Here is a 19,746-nt window from a genome sequence, read left to right on the forward strand (position 1 = left end):
TAGATGTTTCCTTTTACATGGTCACAATCTTTTAGCGCTGCACTAATTTTTTGCATATTATGCATGCAAAAGAGTCTATGCTTGGACTATATTGGACTAGAGTTGAAGCACTACCTAACTTCACCAGAAGGTGGCTGGCCTTAAACACCCCACAATCTGTATAACCAGCCTGTCTGATTTTTCCCGAAAGATGAGTGCCACCGGCTATAGCCAGCAACACTGATCAGTGTGTTCTGATGGTGGTAGCCTTCACCGCCATCAAAATACAAAGGCACAGAGGGAGTTATTTCCCCATCCACCTCAAATGGTCATTTTTTTTCTTTTTTGTTCAACCCACTGGTGGAAAAAAACAGATCAATATATGGCCAGCCTTATTTAGGTGTCAAAAACATGTATTTGATTTTTAAGAACAACTGGAAATAACCTACCTTTTGAGAAGGTGAAAAGATGGGTAGCTGTATATTATTAATTTCACATTCAGAGATATATTCACAATCGGAAAGTTGTTGTAAAAGAGCACCTATGTAGTTGTGGATTAATTGCACAATCCTTGGCCGTTCACATTGTAGATAGTAAGAAGAATCTGACCGGTCCTCGGGAACCTGGAAACAAAATTGTTCTTCATGTGGTAAAGTCTCATTTTTCTGGAGAGCATCTAAAAAAATTTTGCAATAGGCATCACCTTTACAGGTGATATTGTCTAGTAGGTCTCTAACCAGACTGCATAAAGGTTGTCCCATAAGTGTACATGATTGATATTCTTCCCAGTTAAGAGCATTTTGTGATAGAAGGTGGTCAACCAAGCTTTCATATTTGTCCACCGAACCTCTGGCCAATGTAGACACTATGTAATCTCTCTTAACTTGGACAGTATGCAGCGAAGACATCCCACATTCTGGTCATGGAGAAATATCGTGGAGTCAGATCCAAAGACTCTGCCATGAAAGGAACAAAAAGTAATTTAATGCAAACCAATGTACTTTATTTGAAAGTAGCAAAGCAGTTAACAAAAAAAGAAATTAAAACTAAGTCTAATAACAAAGGATTTTGTTTTTGAAATAAATAGAATTTATACCTTTACATACTTTCCTTGCAAACAGATAATATACAATTAGTTTTGGATAGTGGAGAGGAGAGGGACAGGGATTAGAACACCTCTCATGTTTTTACTGCTGTCTGTGCCCCCTTTGGGAAGATTTACCCTCTCTATTTGTCCTATTACCATTATCACCCAAAGTGCCCAGTAACCATGGAATAGAGTACTAAGCGGGGGTGGGAGCTACACCCTTGTGTCTTGTGCTCTGCTGCTGGTTCCTGGTCTCCTTTACATTTTCCTCCATAAATTCCCCACCCCCTCCACCATAATCTTCTGATGTGGCAGGAGTTAGTAGAACTAAGGGAGCTGTCACAGATGGGCATAGTCGGCACTATTGATGAGTGCCAATGACATGTTTCCCAATTCTATTAACCCTCGCCACACGGAAAGCTTATGGCATCGGGGGAAGGGGGTGGAATCGATGGGGGGAAATTTTAAGGAAAACCAGGACCCAGCAACACAAGAGACACAGTACAGTAATACAATGTGTAGTAAGTCAGGCCTTGCTTTATCATCAAAAAACATAGAATGCTTTACAAAACCAGTGTCATGGATGCACCCTGCATTATGTGTTCATCTGTAACAGAAAACCCAGTTTAACTGTTTGCAAGCTTTAAAAAATGAATTGGAAACAAATGAAAAATATTACTGTATTTATTGGCGTATAACACTCACTTTTTTACAATAAAAATCGGGTGCAAATAGCGTGTGCGTGTTATACGCCAATACTTCAATTTTAGCTGCCTCAGAGGGGACAGGGAGCGGGGTGGGATGAGCGCCGTCAGATTACATTCAGTGAGAATCTCCTGTTTACTTGGCGGCCTCTGTAATAGGAAGCCCTGTCTCCTGGGCCGCCATTGGACCACTGTTCTGTTCGATCAGGCTGCACTGATGGCAATAGTGAGGCTGCTGCATTGATGACAATGGTGAGGCTGCTGCATTGATGGCAATGGTGAGGCTGCAGATGGGCATTGATCAGGCTGCATTGATGGCAATGGTCAGGCTGCAGATGGGCACTGACTCTTATTTTGCTTCAAAGTTTCTTATTTAAAATGTAGTTTTTTTTTCCTGAAACTTCCCTCTTAAAATGAATGTGCGTGTTATACGCCTGTGCGTGTTATACGCCGATAAATACGGTATTTAGTTTAAGGTATAAAGGCCAATTATTTTAATATAGGGAAGGGTTACAATCTTTTTTAGGTTTAGATTGCTTGCGGTTTAACTATTGGGAACATCTAACTTTGGCACCATTGATGATGGAGAGAATGAGGGGGAATCCAAAATTCTACATTTGTCACTGAAACACAGTGCATATGGACACACTAATTCTGGCAATAGCTGTAAGAGTTGGGATGTCCCTTCAATTTAGGGAGATTTCCTCTTACTTGTTGTGGCTCTGGGAACAGGAGATTTAAGGAAATCTCCCTTACTGGAAAACTGACTTACTAAATACATAGCAGTTTATGGCTTGACATCCTTTCACATTCTATGGAAAATGTGATAACAACAAGGAAATAGGGACAAACATTAGAACTATTTTAGATGTAACTAATGCTTGTAAATATAGCAGGGTTCTGCTGTATATCATAGAAGAAGACGGCTTAGGGCTTGTTTTCAATATATAAAAGGCATGTGTTTTACTGCAAGAAAATACAGATAGGCACATTAAAGCAGAACTCCGGGCAAATGTTTTTCCCCATGTCCTTGTTGCTGATCTCCTACCTTCACCAAGTTTGCCATCCATGTTCTTCTGAGCTCTGTAGTTCCTCTGTAATAGGCTGCTGAACTTGCTGAAAAACAGTTATTGCCTGCTGACATCCTGTTTGTAAGACCGCTGGCTTCTATCCCTCTCCTAAGCTCAGCCAGCAATAATCCCACCTCTGCACTGGTGGTCCCTGACAAGCTGCACTGGTGGGACAGACATGCTGCACTTGTGGTCCCTGGCATTCGGGACTGGTGGTGGTCCCTGACATTTGGCACTGGTGGTCCCTGAAATTCGGCTCTGGTGGTCCCTGACATTCGGCTCTGGTAGTGGTCCCTGACATTTGGCTCTGGTGGTCCCTGACATTCGGCTTTGGTGGTCCCTGACATTAGGCTCTGGTGGTGGTCCCTGGCATTTGGCTCTGGTGGTGGTCCCTGACATTTGGCTCTGGTGGTGGTCCCTGACATTCGGCTCTGGTGGTCCCTGACATTTGGCTCTGGTGGTCACATTTACATGTACAAGTCTAGTGTACCTCCCACATTCACTCCCATCCTAAAGATTCATGGGAATTGTAGGCTGATTACAGTTAGAGAGAAAGAAGAGGATATGATGCAATCACTGTTCTAAGAGATCCTCCCTGCCAGAAAAGATGATGCATTTTTTGAATCACAAAGCTGACTTCCTGAAAATTCAATCAGTCATATCTCTTAAACGGTAAGAAATTTCACAAATGTAATAACTGTTTAGTGTTTTGTGTGGGGGGGGGGGGGTGTACTAATGTTTTGTTTTTTTTTAAATCCCGGAGTCCTGCTTTAACAGAAACTGCTCACATCTATTGCAATGCATTTCTAAATACTACATTTTCAGGGAAGAGACAGCAAATTGGACCTTGCTGTGCCGAGAGTGAATTAGTAAGTGGTCTTTTGAGTTAATTGGGTTCACCAACCAAGCAGCTGCCTATGAAACATGTCTAGGAAAAGTATTCAAAAAAGGAAAATTTGGGACTTTAAATGAGGCTAGCACCAAAGGGATGCTCGCCTCCATCCCGGTCATTGGTTAGAAAGAAAAAGAGAAGTGGGACTTTAAATGAAGCACACAGCAGCACAAACGCAGGTCAAGTGACCAAAATTCATTTATTTGGTATAATCCATGGTATGTAAAAAACATTTGAGGGCATCCAACCTCTAAAATGCTGTGGGCATCAAGCCTCTATATAATAAACCATGGATTGATTATACATAAATTACACATAAATTACACAATAAGTCATGATCCATTGTCACACAGAGAGCAAAGATAACAATCAATATGCATGTGTACATTTGTTACTGTGATTAGACCCAAAAAGCCATGAAAATTAGGACAAATAATTAAAATAATAAAGGAGATTTAATGCCATGACAGATACTTATGGAGGTAAGTGGAATCATTGAAATCTTGGTATTCCATGATATGGGAAGATTGGTAATAATCAAAGCTTTACGTCTAAAAAATATTTTTTTGTAAAAAATAAATAAAAATAAAAAAAAATATAAAAAAATATATATATATATATATATATATATATATATATATATATATATATATATTTTTTTTTTTTTCAGTAAATAAGCAGGAAATGAAAAAAGGTTTTGTATACAAATATTTTACTTGTATAGAATGAATTAAAGGTTGTGCGCCCACAGCATTTTAGAGGCTGGATGCCCTAAATGTTTATTACATACCATGGATTATACCAAATAAATGAATTTTGGTCACTTGACCTGCGTTTGTGCTGCTGTGTGCTTCATTTAAAGTCCCACTTCTCTTTTTCTTTTGATGTCTAGGAAAAAAACCAGGAGATTAGTTACAAATTTGGATTCATTCATCTACTCAAATTTGGCTAGTACACTCATGTTTGTTACACTGAGAATGACTTGAGAAGTTTATTTCACATGAGGTGAAACTGATTCAATTCAAACACTCAATCATAAGTGGGGTAATTTTACAAAGTAAGACAGTCTTCTGTGTATAAGCGCTGTTGGAGTAAACATAGATTTAACCACTTACCAACTGGCCCATAGCCGAATGACGGCTGCAGGGCGGTTGGATAACTCTGGGAGGGCGTACTATGACGTCCTCCCAGAATTCCCCTCTCGTGCGCCCCCTGGGGCGCGCACCCGAGCACATCCGTGACCGCCGGGTCCAGAGGACCCGGCGCATCACGGATCCCGGTAAATGGCCGCTAATCGCGGCCGTTTACCATGTGATCACGCCATCAAATGACGGCGCGATCACATGTAAACAGACCGGCGTCATCTGATAACGCCGATTCCTCTCCTCCTCTCCTGTGTACCGATCGGTACACTGTGAGCGGAGAGGGGGATGGATGGATGGCTGCAGCGCTGTGGGCTGGATGTGTAGTGCCCACAGCGCTGCACAGAGACATCCAGCCATCTATCCATCCATGCTCAGCCATCCCCACTACTCTGCAATGCTGTGCAATACTCTGCAAAGGCCCCACATTACCCTGGAATATCCCACATTACTCTGCAATACCCCACAATACTCTGCAAAGCCCCACATTACCCTGGAATACCCCACATTACTCTGCAATACCTCCACAATACTCTGCAAAGCCCCACATTACCCTGGAATACCCCACATTACTCTGCAATACCCCCACAATACTCTGCAAAGCCCCGCATTACCCTGCAATACCCCGCATTACCCCGCCATACTCCGCCATACCCCGCCATACCCCGCCATACTCCGCCATACCCCGCCATACTCCGACATACCCCGCCATACCCCGCCATACCCCGCCATACTCTGACATACCCCGCCATACTCCGACATACCCCGCCATACTCCGCCATACCCCGCCATACTCCGCCATACTCTGACATACCCCGCCATACTCCGACATACCCCGCCATACTCCGACATACCCCACCATACTCCGACATACCCTGACATACCCCGCCATACCCCGCCATACTCCGACATACCCCGCCATACTCCGCCATACCCCGCCATACTCCGACATACCCCACCATACTCCGACATACCCCGACATACCCCGCCATACCCCGCCATACTCCGACATACCCCGCCATACTCCGACATACTCCGCCATACTCCGACATACCCTGCCATACTCCGACATACTCCGCCATACTCCGCCATACCCCGCCATACTCTGACATACCCCGCCATACTCCGACATACCCCGCCATACTCTGCCATACCCCGCCATACTCCGCCATACTCTGACATACCCCGCCATACTCCGACATACCCCACCATACTCCGACATACCCCGCCATACCCTGCTATACTCCGACATACCCCGCCATACCCCGCCATACTCCGACATACCCCGCCATACTCCGACATACTCCGCCATACTCCGCCATACCCCGCCATACCCCGCCATACTCTGACATACCCCGCCATACTCCGACATACCCCGCCATACTCCGCCATACCCCGCCATACTCCGCCATACTCTGACATACCCCGCCATACTCCGACATACCCCACCATACTCCGACATACCCCGACATACCCCGCCATACCCTGCCATACTCCGACATACCCCGCCATACTCCGACATACCCCGCCATACTCCGACATACTCCGCCATACTCCGCCATACCCCGCCATACACCGCAATACCCTGCCATGCTCAGCCATACCCTGCCATGCTGAGCCATGCTCGGCTGTACTCGGCCACTGTATGTGGCCAGGCTGTGGAAGTCTCACACATGTGGTATTGCCGTACTCAGGAGGAGTAGGAGAATCTATTTTGGGGTGTCATTTTTGGTATGTACATGTTATGTGGTAGAAATATTGTATAAATTGACAACTTTGTGTTAAAAAAAAAAATGCGTTTTAACCACTTCCCGCCCGCCGGCCGTCATACAACGTCCTTGACTTTGTTCAGGGATATCTGAATGATGCCTGCAGCTACAGGCATCATTCAGATATCAGCTTTTTCAGCCAGCGATTCCCTACACCATAAGAATGATCATAGCGGCTGTTCCACTGCTTGATCGTTCTTACGGCAGGCGAAAGGGGATGTCCCCCCTCCCGCGCTTCTACCGACTCACCGCTACGATCGAAGCCAGGATCGTTTTTTTTTTTTTTTTTTTTTTTTTATTTCAGGCTTCCCAGCCTAGAGGTGAGCTGTGGGGTCTTATTGAACACATATCTCACTGTAAAGAGGACCTGTCATGCCATTATCCTATTACAAGGATGTTTACATTCCTTGTAATAGGAATAAAAGTTGTCAAAATTTTTTTTTTTTTGGAAAAAAGAATCAAACTAAAATAAATAAAGTAAAATGAACAATAAAAAAAAAAAAAAAAAATTTTAAAGCGCCCCTGTCCCTGTGTGCTCGCATGCAGAAGCGAACGCATACGTAAGTCCCACCCACATATGAAAACGGTGTTCAAACCACACTTGTGAGGTATCGCTGCGATCGGTAGAGTGAGTGCAATAATTTTGGCCCTAGACCTCCTCTGTAACTCAAAACATGTAACCAGTAAAAAATTTTAAAGCATCGCCTATGGGAATTTTTGAGTAGCAAAGTTTGGCACCATTCCACAAGCGCGTGCAATTTTGAAAGGTGACATGTTGGGTATCTATTTACTCGGCGTAACTTCATCTTTCACATTATGCAAAAACATTGGGCTAACTTTACTGTTTTGGTTTTTGTAAAGCACAAAACTGTTTTTTTTTCCCAAAAAAACACGTTAAAAAAATTGCTGCGCAAATACCGTGCGAGATAAAAAGTTGCAACGACTGCCATTGTATTTTCTAGGGTCTTTGCTAAAAAAACATATATAATGTTTTGGGGTTCTATTTAATTTTCTAGCTAATAAATGATGATTTTTACATGTAGGAGAGAAATGTCAGAATTGGCCTGGGTTCTCCAGAACGCCTGAAGGTGCTCCCCTGCATGTTGGGCCTCTGTATGTGGCCACGCTGTGTAAAAGTCTCACACATGTGGTATCGCCGTACTCGGGAGTAATAGCAGAATGTGTTTTGGGGTGTAATTTGTGGTATGCATAAGCTGTGTGTGAGAAATAACATGCTAATATGACAATTTTGTGGAAAAAGAAAAAAGTAAAAAAAACCCTTGATTTTGCAAAGAATTGTGGGAAAAAATGACAACTTCAAAAAACTCACCATGCATCTTTCTAAATACCTTGGAATGTCTTCTTTCCAAAAAAGGGTCACTTGAGGGGTATTTGTACTTTTCTGGCATGTTAGGGTCTCAAGAAATTAGATAGGCCGTCAGTACATCAGGTGTGATCAATTTTCAGATATTCGCACCATAGCTTTTGGACTCTATAACTTTCAAAAAGACCAAATAATATCCACCGATTTGGGTTATTTTTACCAAAGATATGTAGCGGTATAAATTTTGGCCAAAATATATGAAGAAAAATTACTAATTTGCAAAATATTATAACAGAAATGAAGAAAAATGTATTTTTTTACAGATTTTTCGGTCTTTTTTCTTTTACGGCGCAAAAAATAAAGAACCCAGCGGTGATTAAATACCACCAAAAGAAAGCTCCATTTGTGTGAAAAAAAGGACAAAAATTTCATATAGATACAGTGTTGCATGACTGAGTAATTGTCATTCAAAATGTGAGAGCACCAAAAGCTGAAAATTGGTCTGGTTAGGAAGGGGGTTTAAGTGCCCAGTTTTCAAGTGGTTAAATGAACAAATGAAAAATGTTCCTTTATATAACTGCCAATTTAATAAAGTGACGTGAAACCTTTTGTCCTGTGGCTCAGAAGAGCTAAGCTATATACCTACTAACAGACAGACAGAAAGTCTCACTGATTTTATTTTGATTTCGCACAAACACTATGTTTTAAATGTATTTTAAGTCTCGTACACACAATGAGAATATTGAATGAATGATCATCCATTTGTTTTTTGCATGCTAGTCTCATATCGAAAATAAAGAGGTTACTAAAGTTACGAAAATTCTTGTATGACAGAATACCATTTCGAAAGTGATGTAATACATTGTATTGTGTTGTAATGTATTCTTTCATTTCTGAGCATGCGTGGTATTGGTCGAATTCTGAAAATTATTAATTCTGGTATCATACAAGAAACATTTTAGTTTGTCCCTTCGGAAAATTTTGCATGAACTGTCATGATTGGCTCTCGAAAGCTGTGTACTAACAATCAGATTATCGTACTATCGATTTGAAAGCAGTATTTTTCGTCGAATTTTTCATCATGTGTACTAGGCTTTAGGGAATCTCCAAGAACAACATGAATGCAAATACTATTAAATATGTGGGTCAGTGGACTAAATTACTTAATGAAAATGCCTTTTTGTGTTATGCAAATCTTACCTGCTGATACAAGACACATATATAATTTCAGAAGTATGTGCATTGATCTAACTAGTCATGTCAAATATGTGTGGAATATTTTTGCCATATACATAGATATGCATTCTATGAGCTATATGTTTCCTATTAACTATTCTATATGATCTTTATATGCCGTTAAACCCCTCTTCCTCCTCAAATCGGAAAATTACCCAATTATGTCACATTTACACCAGAACAAAAAGAGGATATTTTATATTTTTCCCACTACACCTCCATAGTTGGTAGATTTCAAGTATCAGGCTACAACAGCTTGACAAGATGGTACAAGGTGCCTGTAATTCCCCCAAATATATGCCCACTAACCTCCTGTCTTCAGATGTGGAAAGTAAAAAGGATGTTGCTACATATCTTTTGGGTTTGCAAAAAACTTAGACTCTTCTGGACGAAATAAGTGACATTATCAAAACACTTACTTTGGTCATAGCCCAGCTGCTTTTCTCATTCATCACTCAAACCTTTCTAGAAACATATATACAGTAAGCATTCCACCTTTTCAACGCAGCCAAATCCTACATCCCAGCTATCTGGAAACATAGTGGTTTTTAAAGATAAATGACATTAAGTACATGGAATACCTCACAACTTCCCTAAAATATCGCAAAGGCATCTACCCTTGAAAAAGTCACGTGACATGTGATGCAATGCGCCGGGAGGAGCCAGTGACATCATCCAGTGCGCATGTCAGCAAGCACTGTAGATGCGGTAAGAGGATATATCAGGCTAGGCGTCTGACCGTTTGCATTTAAGCCTTGGTTGATCTCAGCAAATGTGAGTGGATACACTGTTTTCCTATATACCTTTACCAGTTCTGTTCACTGCGCAATGATGCATTTCTCTTGTTACTATGCTTCCACTTGATCCCAACCTGCAACCACTTGTTTCCAATCTGCAACCCCCTGTTATATCTACTACTGGACCCTGGCTTGCTCATCTCCTGGTGGGGCTATTCTGAGGACCGCAACCTGCTACTAACACACAGCAGAACCCATCTCCACAATTAGGAGTTCTGACGAATCCAGTGCTTAGACCCCAAATCTTGGCCAGAGTATCCTGCTTGTTTACTTATCTTGCTGGTCGGTAAGAGCCTCTCTACTGCTATAGCTGCTGGTCTCTAAGCCTGACCCTTAACAGTGACACACCCACTTTCTGCCGTGGCATGCTGTGAGTTAAGGATGAGCTTCGTGTTTGAGTCGAACGCATGTTCGACTCGAACATCGTGTGTTCGATCATTCGCTGTATTACGAACATTATGGGCTGTTCGCGCCAAATTGGAGTGGCGCGTCACGGCCCATAATTCACTGCGGCATCACAGTGCATTGCTGGCTGATGATTGGCCAAGCATGCACTATGACCCGCATGCTTGGCCAATCGCAGCGCCAGGTCTACAGAGAGCCGTAATTGGCCAAAGCCAGGGAGGCTTTGGCCAATTATGGCTCAGGGGGTTTAGTACACGTCCCACACTATATAAGGCCGCCTGCATGTCGGCCCTGTGTAGTGTGTTGCGGTGGAGAGAGATAGATAGACAGAGAAACAGTGTCATTTGATTTAAGGTAGATAGAGTAGGCAGGTCGAGTCAGTTAGCTGCACTTGCAGTATATTGTGTATATATATGCATCCCAGGTGTTTTATATATATATATATATATATATATATATATATATATATATATATATATACACACTGTATTCCACTGTATTCAGTTTAGCTAGATCCTGTTCTTCTCTTCCTAATATACTGACCGGCAGGCAGGTGTTTTTACAGTATTTCCAGTTACTGTACTGTGTACCATGCACAGTTGCACCTACAGTATAGCTACCTGAAGCCAAGTGCTTGTGTGGGCTCTTGACGTATTTCCAGTTACTGTACTGTGTACCCTGCACAGTTGCACCTACAGTATAACTACCTGAAGCCAGGTGCTTGTGTGGGCTCTTGACGTATTTCCAGTTACTGTACTGTGTATCCTGCACAGTTGCACCTACAGTATAGTTACCCGAAGCCAGTTGCTTGTGTAGGCTCTTGACGTATTTCCAGTTACTGTACTGTGTACCCTGCACAGTTGCACCTACAGTATAACTACCTGAAGCCAGGTGCTTGTGTAGGCTCTTAACGTATTTCCAGTTACTGTACTGTGTACCCTGCACAGTTGCACCTATAGTATAACTACCTGAAGCCAGGTGCTTGTGTGGGCTCTTGACGTATTTCCAGTTACTGTACTGTGTACCCTGCACAGTTGCACCTACAGTATAGCTACCTGAAGCCAGGTGCTTGTGTGGGCTCTTGACGTATTTCCAGTTACTGTACTGTGTATCCTGCACAGTTGCACCTAAAGTATAGCTACCTGAAGCCAGGTGCTTGTGTAGGCTCTTGACATATTTCCAGTTACTGTACTGTGTATCCTGCACAGTTGCACCTACAGTATAACTACCTGAAGCCAGGTGCTTGTGTAGGCTCTTGATGTATTTCCAGTTACTGTACTGTGTACCCTGCACAGTTGCACCTACAGTATAACTACCTGAAGCCAGGTGCTTGTGTGGGCTCTTGACGTACTTCCAGTTACTGTACTGTGTACCCTGCACAGTTGCATCTACAGTATAGCTACCTGAAGGCAGGTGCTTGTGTGGGCTCTTGACATATTTCCAGTTACTGTACTGTGTACCCTGCACAGTTGCACCTACAGTATAACTACCTGAAGCCAGGTGCTTGTGTAGCCTCTTGACATGTTTCCAGTTACTGTACTGTGTACCCTGCACAGTTGCACCTACAGTATAGCTACCTGAAGCCAGGTGCTTGTGTGGGCTCTTGACGTATTTCCAGTTACTGTACTGTGTACCCTGCACAGTTGCAGCTACACAATAACTACCTGAAGCCAGGTGCTTGTGTAGGCTCTTGACGTATTTCCAGTTACTGTACTGTGTACCCTGCACAGTTGCACCTACAGTATAACTACCTGAAGCCAGGTGCTTGTGTAGGCTCTTGAAGTATTTACAGTTACTGTACTGTGTACCCTGCACAGTTGCACCTACAGTATAGCTACCTGAAGCCAGGTGCTTGTGTGGGCTCTTGACGTATTTCCAGTTACTGTACTGTGTACCCTGCACAGTTGCACCTACAGTATAACTACCTGAAGCCAGGTGCTTGTGTAGGCATGTGTAGGCTTGTGTAGCCAGACATATGTTGACCTGCCATACAGTTTGTTGGCAAGCGTATCTAAAAGATCCACACCAAAGAACAAAGAGGACCTCTCCTTGCTCCTCATCAGCTAGGATCTCCAACCCCACTATTCAGGTACACTAAGTACTTGCAGGCAATCTGCTATTGGTACACCAATGTCAGATTGTAACAGGCAAATTTCCCTTCCCCAGCTGCTGCAGAAAGAAGTTCTCTCCCAGCCATCCACATGCCCAGCAGTTGAATGCTAGCTTGACAAAATTGCTAGCACTTCAACTGCTACCTTTTCAGTTGGTAGACTCTGCCCCCTTCCGTGAGTTTGTGGAATGTGCGGTTCCTCAGTGGCAGGTTCCCAAACGCCACTTTTTCTCACGGAAGGCGATTCCGGCTCTCTACCGGCATGTGGAAGGCAATGTCTTGGTCTCGCTGAACAGGGCAGTCAGTGGTAAGATGCATATTACCACTGACTCATGGTCCAGCAGGCATGGACAGGGACATTACCTAAGTTTCACGGCGCATTGGGTGACTCTGCTGGCAGCTGGGAAGGATGCAGGACAAGGTGCAGTAGTGTTGGAGGTAGTTCCGCCACCACGCCTCCAAAATGCCACTACTGGTGATTCTGACACACCTGTCTCCTCCACCCCCTCCTCTTCTTCCTCCATGGCCTCTTCCTGTGCTTTGTCCTCGGAACCAGCGGTGCTCTGTAGGCGTTCAAGGGGCTACGCAAGTACGCAGGCCAAAAGATGCCATGCGGTGCTTGAGCTGGTGTGCTTGGGGGACAGGAGCCACACTGGGGCAGAAATGTCAGCTCTGCAGGGGCAGGTTCAGAGGTGGTTGACGCCATGCCAACTTAAGCCAGGAATGGTGGTTTGCGACAATGGCACCAACCTCCTCTCCGCCCTCCGACAGGGACAACTGACCCATGTGCCCTGTTTGGCTCACGTCCTTAACTTAGTGATGCAGCGGTTCTTGGGCAGGTACCCGGGCTTACAGGATGTCCTGAGGCAGGCCAGGAAAGTCTGTGTGCATTTTTGCCGGTCATATAATGCCAGTGCTCAGCTGGCAGACCTCCAAAAGGAATTTAACCTGCCCAAAAACCGCCTAATCTGTGACATGCCCACCAGGTGGAACTCAACGTTGGCCATGCTGCAGCGGCTGCACACGCAGCAGAGGGCCATCAATGAGTACCTGTGCGACTATGGCACCAGGACAGGGTCAGGGCAGCTTGGTTTTGTTTCCCCACACCAGTGGGCCATGATCAGGGATGCATGCACTGTCCTGTCAATATTTGAGGAGGCCACGAGGATGGTGAGCAGTGACAGTGCATGCATCAGTGACACTGTCCCCCTTGTCCACCTGTTGGAGCACACGCTGCCTGGAATAATGGACAGGGCACTTGAGGCAGAACAGAGGCACGAAGAGGAGGACTTCCTTAGCTCTCAAGGCCCCCTTTATCCAGACAGTGTTCCTGCATGCCCGCCGATCACACAGGAAAAGAAGGAGGAGGATTGTGTCAGCATGGAGGTGGAGCCTGGCACTCAGCATCAGCAGCAGTCTTTAAGGGATCATTTACAGTCCCAAGAAAACCATGGACTTGTACGTGGCTGGGAGGAGGTGGCTGCGGATCATGTTGTCCTTAGTGACCCAGAGGACTCCGGACCGAATGCCTCAGCAAACCTACGCTGCATGGTCTCCCTGATCCTGCAAAGCCTGATCCATGTATTCGTGGTATCAAGGAGAGGGATCAATACTGGCTGGCAACCCTCTTTGATCCACGTTACAAGAGTAAGGTTGCAGACCTTATCTTGCTGTCGCAGAGGGAGCAGAAGATGAAACATCTTTGGGAGGCCTTGCAGAAAGGTCTGTGCAACGCGTTCCTAGAGACTGGAAGGTTACAAACTCCTGTTCCTGCACAACGTGTTGCAGAGGCTTTGGTCAGTCAAAGAAGGAACGATGGACAAGGTGGCCGTCTGACCGATGCGTTCAGACAATTTTTTAGTCCGCAGCCCCAAGGTATGATCGGTTCCAGCAACCATCGCCAGCGTCTGTTTTACATGGTGCAGGAATACCTAGTGGCAAGATCTGACTTGAACACCTTTCCCACTGAAAATCCTCTGGGTTACTGGGTCTTGAGGCTGGATCACTGGCCAGAGCTTGCACAGTATGCAATTGAGCTACTGGCCTGTCCTGCATCCAACGTTCTTTTAGAATGCACATTCAGTGCTGCTGGAGGCTTTGTAACCGATCACAGGGTGCGTGTCAGATAAGGTTACTCACCGAGGCCGAGATGCTGAGAGCGGTAACCTCTTGCGACAAAGCGCACTCCACTCCTGTAGATGGTACAGGGGGTGAAGGGCATAAAGAGGCACGAGTCACCAGCAGGCTGGGCAGGTCTTGTGTGAAGGTCACCGGCAGGGAGACAGCTGTGCAGGACTGGAAGATGCTGAAGCTCAAGAAGGAGGATGAATAGCTGATGCAACAACAGGCAGGGGGTCAAACACCGTTGACTAGTAAGAGTCTCTAGATAGGCAAAAACAGTCTAGTGCAAAGGACTGTTAGCAGGTCGGTCAGCAGGCTGATGACTTAGTACTGAAGATTGATAGCAAAGTCCGTAAAACAGGCCGAGGGCCAAACACAGGTAACTGGAAGCAAAGTCTGTGAACAAGCCAGGAGTCGAGCACTGAAGACAGTAGCAAAGTCCGGGAGCAGGCTGAGGGTCAATCACTGGAGACAGGAAGCAATATCCGTAGGCAGGCCGTGGGTCAAACACAGTAAGCAAGTGGAGAAGTCCGGGAGGCAAGCCGAGGGTCAGATGCAGGTAGAGATCAGAGCAGGTCAAGGTTATTCCGGGTCACAACAGGTAATCAAGAATCAGGATACAAGCAGGAAACACACGGGGAGCTGAAAGACAAAGCAGCAATCTGGTCATGGCACAGAGTGGCTTTTATAGGCCAGTGGGAGGCTCATGTTGTGCGTGCTATTGCGTACGCGCGTTCGCCGTTCCACTGAATCGCGCACGCGCATTAGCCATTTCGCTGAAGTGCACACAAACATTAGCCATTTAGCCGAATTGCGCACACACATTAGCCGTTTCGCTGTATTGTGCCCAGGGATGTGCCGGAGTGCCGCTCTACCGCGCATGTGCGAAGGAAGGCAGCGATATTGGCGAGACTGGCACTTGCCTCTTTCCTGACAGTGCGCCTGTCCACCGACTTGGTCGATCGACTGACCTTCATAAAAATGAATCAGTCTTGGATCACCACCAGATACCAAGCACCTGATGCTGATGTAACCGAATACATTTTTTTAAAAATGTCAGATCTCTTCAAGACTGTCTATGCTGATGCTGAGTGACTATCCTGTTATGCTGAGTGACTATCCTCTTCCTCCTCAATGATCATGCTGATAGCCTGTAAGAATATTTTTGTTTCTGGGCGCCGCCACCAGTGGCTAAGGCCCAATTTTTCAGCCCCTGTATAACAGAGGCGTGTAATTACAATTTTTGATGCAATTCTTTGCAGCAGGGCTCGTTCCAGCGCCCACCAAGAGTAACTGTGAGGACTTACAGTGTTGTGGAACCAGCACCACCACCAAAGGCCCAATTTTTCTGCCCCTGTTCAACAGGGGCATGTAATTACAATTCTCGATCTAATATTTCACAGCAGGGCCCTGTGAGGGCTTACAGTGTTGTGGCAACACCAACACCTAAGGCCACAATTTCTGCAGAGTATATAGGGCAGGCCCCTACTTTCAAACATCCAACTCCTGTAAGAGTTAATATGGGAAAAACATTTCTCCTTTCCACTGATGCTTTATCACCAATCCTTGTTTCACTAAAACCCCCAAATTTTCTAAAAACATTTGTCATTGTGACAGAAAGTGAGGTGAAATCTTCTGAAGAGGAGCACAGACAGCAAAACAAATGTCACAGGGGTGATAACCCTTCCCTATGTTTTCCAAAAAGCTTAAAAATAGATTTTTTGGCTGGAGCTACACTTTAAAAATGTACCAGTTCAAAATTACAAACAGATTCTACTTAACAACAAACCTACAGTCCCTGACTTGTTTGCACCGCCTGTATACTGCTGTTCAGAGTATATAGGGCCTGGGGGCCCCACGCCTTTCCTTTTTTTAATTTGGGTGCGGGGTTCCCCTTAATATCCATACAAGACCTAAAGGGCCTGGATTTTCATTCATATTGCCAGGACCCGACATTACATTAAAGCCGCAAGCAGTTTTAAATGACTTTTATTCCTTTAAAAATGTAATTTTGTACAGGGATTGTTCTAAGCACGGGAAACACGCGCCGCTTTACAGGCATAGTATAGACACCCCCCAGGTACGATATTTAAAGGAATATTTCACTTTTTTTTCACTTTAAGCATTATTAAAATCACTGCTCCCGAAAAAACGTCCGTTTTTAAAACTTTTTTTTGCATTGATACATGTCCCTTGGGGCAGGACCCGGGTCCCCAAACCCTTTTTGAACAACACCATGCAAATTAGCCTTTAAAATTAGCACTTTTGATTTCGAGCGTTCGAGTCCTATAGACTTCAATGGGGTTCTAACGTTCGTGCGAAGTTTCGGTCCGTTCGTAGGGTTCTGGTGCGAACCGAACTGGGGGTGTTCGGCTAATCCCTACTGTGAGTGCCCTTGTTCTTGATTCCTTTGGTGGCCACCACCTACCCAACTCTGCAGCACGATCAGGAAATAAAAAATATTAAACACAACCTGTGGCTAAAACTCTGCCTACACGCAGCCCTCACCTGACATAATCAGTCACTGTCACATGCATCTTCTTATCTAAAGCACTTCAAAACAATCAACAATCTGAGATGGACTTAAAACAGGACTTCAGATAAAAAATTAAAAAAAGATAAAAATATATAGACCATTAATAGATAAACTAACATAACCAGCATTTGTTGCAATAGTCACCTTCAATCCAGAGATTTCCCCACAGTACTCTTTTCTGATGTCTCAATCCTATGGTCTGCATCATACATCTCACTCCCTCTAAGTCAAGATTATTCTGGGCCCTCTCTGGTCTGTGACTGGACAGTAACAGAAGAAAGCAGCACAGTGACAAGCTCATCTCTCTGTCTTTCTGCTTTCTTTTCCTATCATCATGCTTCTTGTTAGTACATTACCTAAATGTCTCTTTGTGCTGCTTCTTTCTCTTACATGACAGCTCTACAATACATGGACTGCAAGAGGCAGAGGTGGCCTGTGCACTGTGGGCACATGGGCGCCGCCCCCTATCCATGCACCCGGGCCCTTTCAGGATGCTGGACTCATGGATACCTATGGCGGGGGCGGGAGGGGGTGGTACTTTTGGAAGCACCTGATTAGAGCCAGAGGCTCTAATAGGCTTCAAAATAGGGTGGGCTCGGGGCACAGAGAGTGCGCCCTGATCCCAACCAATTGTGTGACGATAGCAAATTAATTTTCGCTATTTTCACACTAATCTTCCTCCCCGCCAATCAGCAGGCAGGGCGTCAGACCTGTTTCCTAATTGGCCAAAGGGCCAGGCTACCCTATTGGATGCCTGGCACTTAGGAAGAGGAGTGGATGATTTGGAGACACACGCTGGAGCGGAGGTCGCCGCCACTCTGGTGCACTGAGAAGCTGCTGCCTAGCGGTAAGTGCCACAATGTCAGATCCACGCGTGGGGGGTTGGGGGTGCTTCCAGAGCTGCGAGCCCCGCGAGTGGGGGGGTTGGTGGGCACAGTGGCTGCATATGATGGGCACAAGTGGCTGCATTTGACAGGCACAAGTGGTTGCATTTGATGGGCACATGGGCACAGTGGCTGCATATGATGGGCACAAGTGGCTGCATATGATGGGCACAAGTGGCTGCATATGATGGGCACAAGTGGCTGCATATGATGGGCACAATGGCTGCATGTGATGGGCACAAGTGGCTGCATGTGATGGGCACAAGTGGCTGCATTTGACGGGCACAAGTGGCTGCATTTGATGGGCACAAGTGGCTGCATATGATGGGCACAAGTGGCTGCATTTGATGGGCACAAGTGGCTGCATATGATGGGCACAGGTGGCTGTGTTTGATGGGCACAATGGCTGCATATGATGGGCACAAGTGGCTGCATATGATGGGCACAAGTGGCTGCATTTGACGGGCACAAGTGGCTGCATATGATGGGCACAGTGGCTGCGTTTGATGGACACAATGGCTGCATATGATGGGAACAAGTTGCTGCATATGATGGGCACAGTGGCTGCATATGATGGGCATATGTGGCTGCATATGATGGGCACACGTGGCTGTATATGATGGGCGCAGTGGCTGCATATGATAGGACAGTGGCTGTGTTTGATGGGCACAATGGCTGCAATTGATGGGCACAGTGGCTGCATTTGATGGGCACAATGGCTTCCAGGCCCTGAGAGGCAACCCGCTCGAGTGATTCCCTGTCGCTGACAAGGGAGTCCAATGTATCTGGTAAGAGTTTCTTACACACCATCTTTACCAAGTCACATGCAGTTGTGGGATACAGCTTTGGGATGATCTGACGATTTACCTGTGTTTGAGCATTTGCCGTCTCACATTCACATACCATTTCCAGTGGGACATTCCATGCATATTTGTTTTCTATTCACTCACTGGACTTTACTCACCTTCATTGAGAGACTTATAAGTTTTATCATTGCTGTGTTCACCATTTATGGATATTTATTTTTCAGCCGTTTTCTTGATTGAAGACTTTTTGCACAATTTATGCGCTACATTTTACTTTCACATGATTTTTTGGTTGTTGTCACCTTGTATGTAGCTGCTCCGCACCATATACTTTTTGAATTTAGCGCAGTGTATACTTTTATTATCTTTGCACCGTTTTTTAGAGCGGGCGATCGGCTTTCCAGGGCGATCGGCTTTCCAGGGATAACAACTGATGCAGCTAAAAGCCGCTCAAATGTTTTCCCGGAGGAGCGGGAGTGGACATCCCCCCCTCCCGCTGCTCTTACTGGGCCTCCCGTCCCACTGGGAGACCCGATCTGTGATGCGCCACTTCCGGCGCCTAGAGACAGACTGGAATGAAATGGCTTTGTTCCAGTCTCCTAAAAGTGTCACTTCCTGTTTACTCGGCTGCCAATGGCGCCGGATTTAAAAAAATATACAGTATTCAGAATCAGCGTTTTTGGCGATCTGAATACTTTGAAGTGCAAAGGAGGGATTGGAGGTCTTTTAGACCCCTGATCCCTCCATAAAGAGTACCTGTCACCACTTACTTAAGGGATGTTTACATTTTTTGTGACAGCAATAAAAGTGATCAATTCTTTTTTTTTTTTTTTTTAAACACAATTTAATAATATAAAAATAAATAAAATAAATAAGAAATTTTT

General features: G+C 45.1%; 1 protein-coding gene across 5 annotated transcripts in view; it reads right to left on the bottom strand.

Moving 5' to 3' along the window:
- NOD2 (nucleotide binding oligomerization domain containing 2) overlaps positions 1-19,746 on the bottom strand; it is a 235,854-nt gene that overhangs the window by 78,614 nt on the left and 137,494 nt on the right. For all 5 annotated transcript variants that reach the window (XM_073604985.1, XM_073604984.1, XM_073604982.1 and 2 more), the window contains one exon: positions 429-935. In XM_073604985.1, coding sequence (XP_073461086.1) covers positions 429-887 — 459 coding nt within the window. In that variant the 5' untranslated portion in view covers positions 888-935. The remainder of the gene's footprint in view (positions 1-428; positions 936-19,746) is intronic.

Source organism: Aquarana catesbeiana, linkage group LG11 (genome assembly GCF_042186555.1).
Source record: "Aquarana catesbeiana isolate 2022-GZ linkage group LG11, ASM4218655v1, whole genome shotgun sequence".
Lineage (NCBI taxonomy): Eukaryota > Metazoa > Chordata > Amphibia > Anura > Ranidae > Aquarana > Aquarana catesbeiana.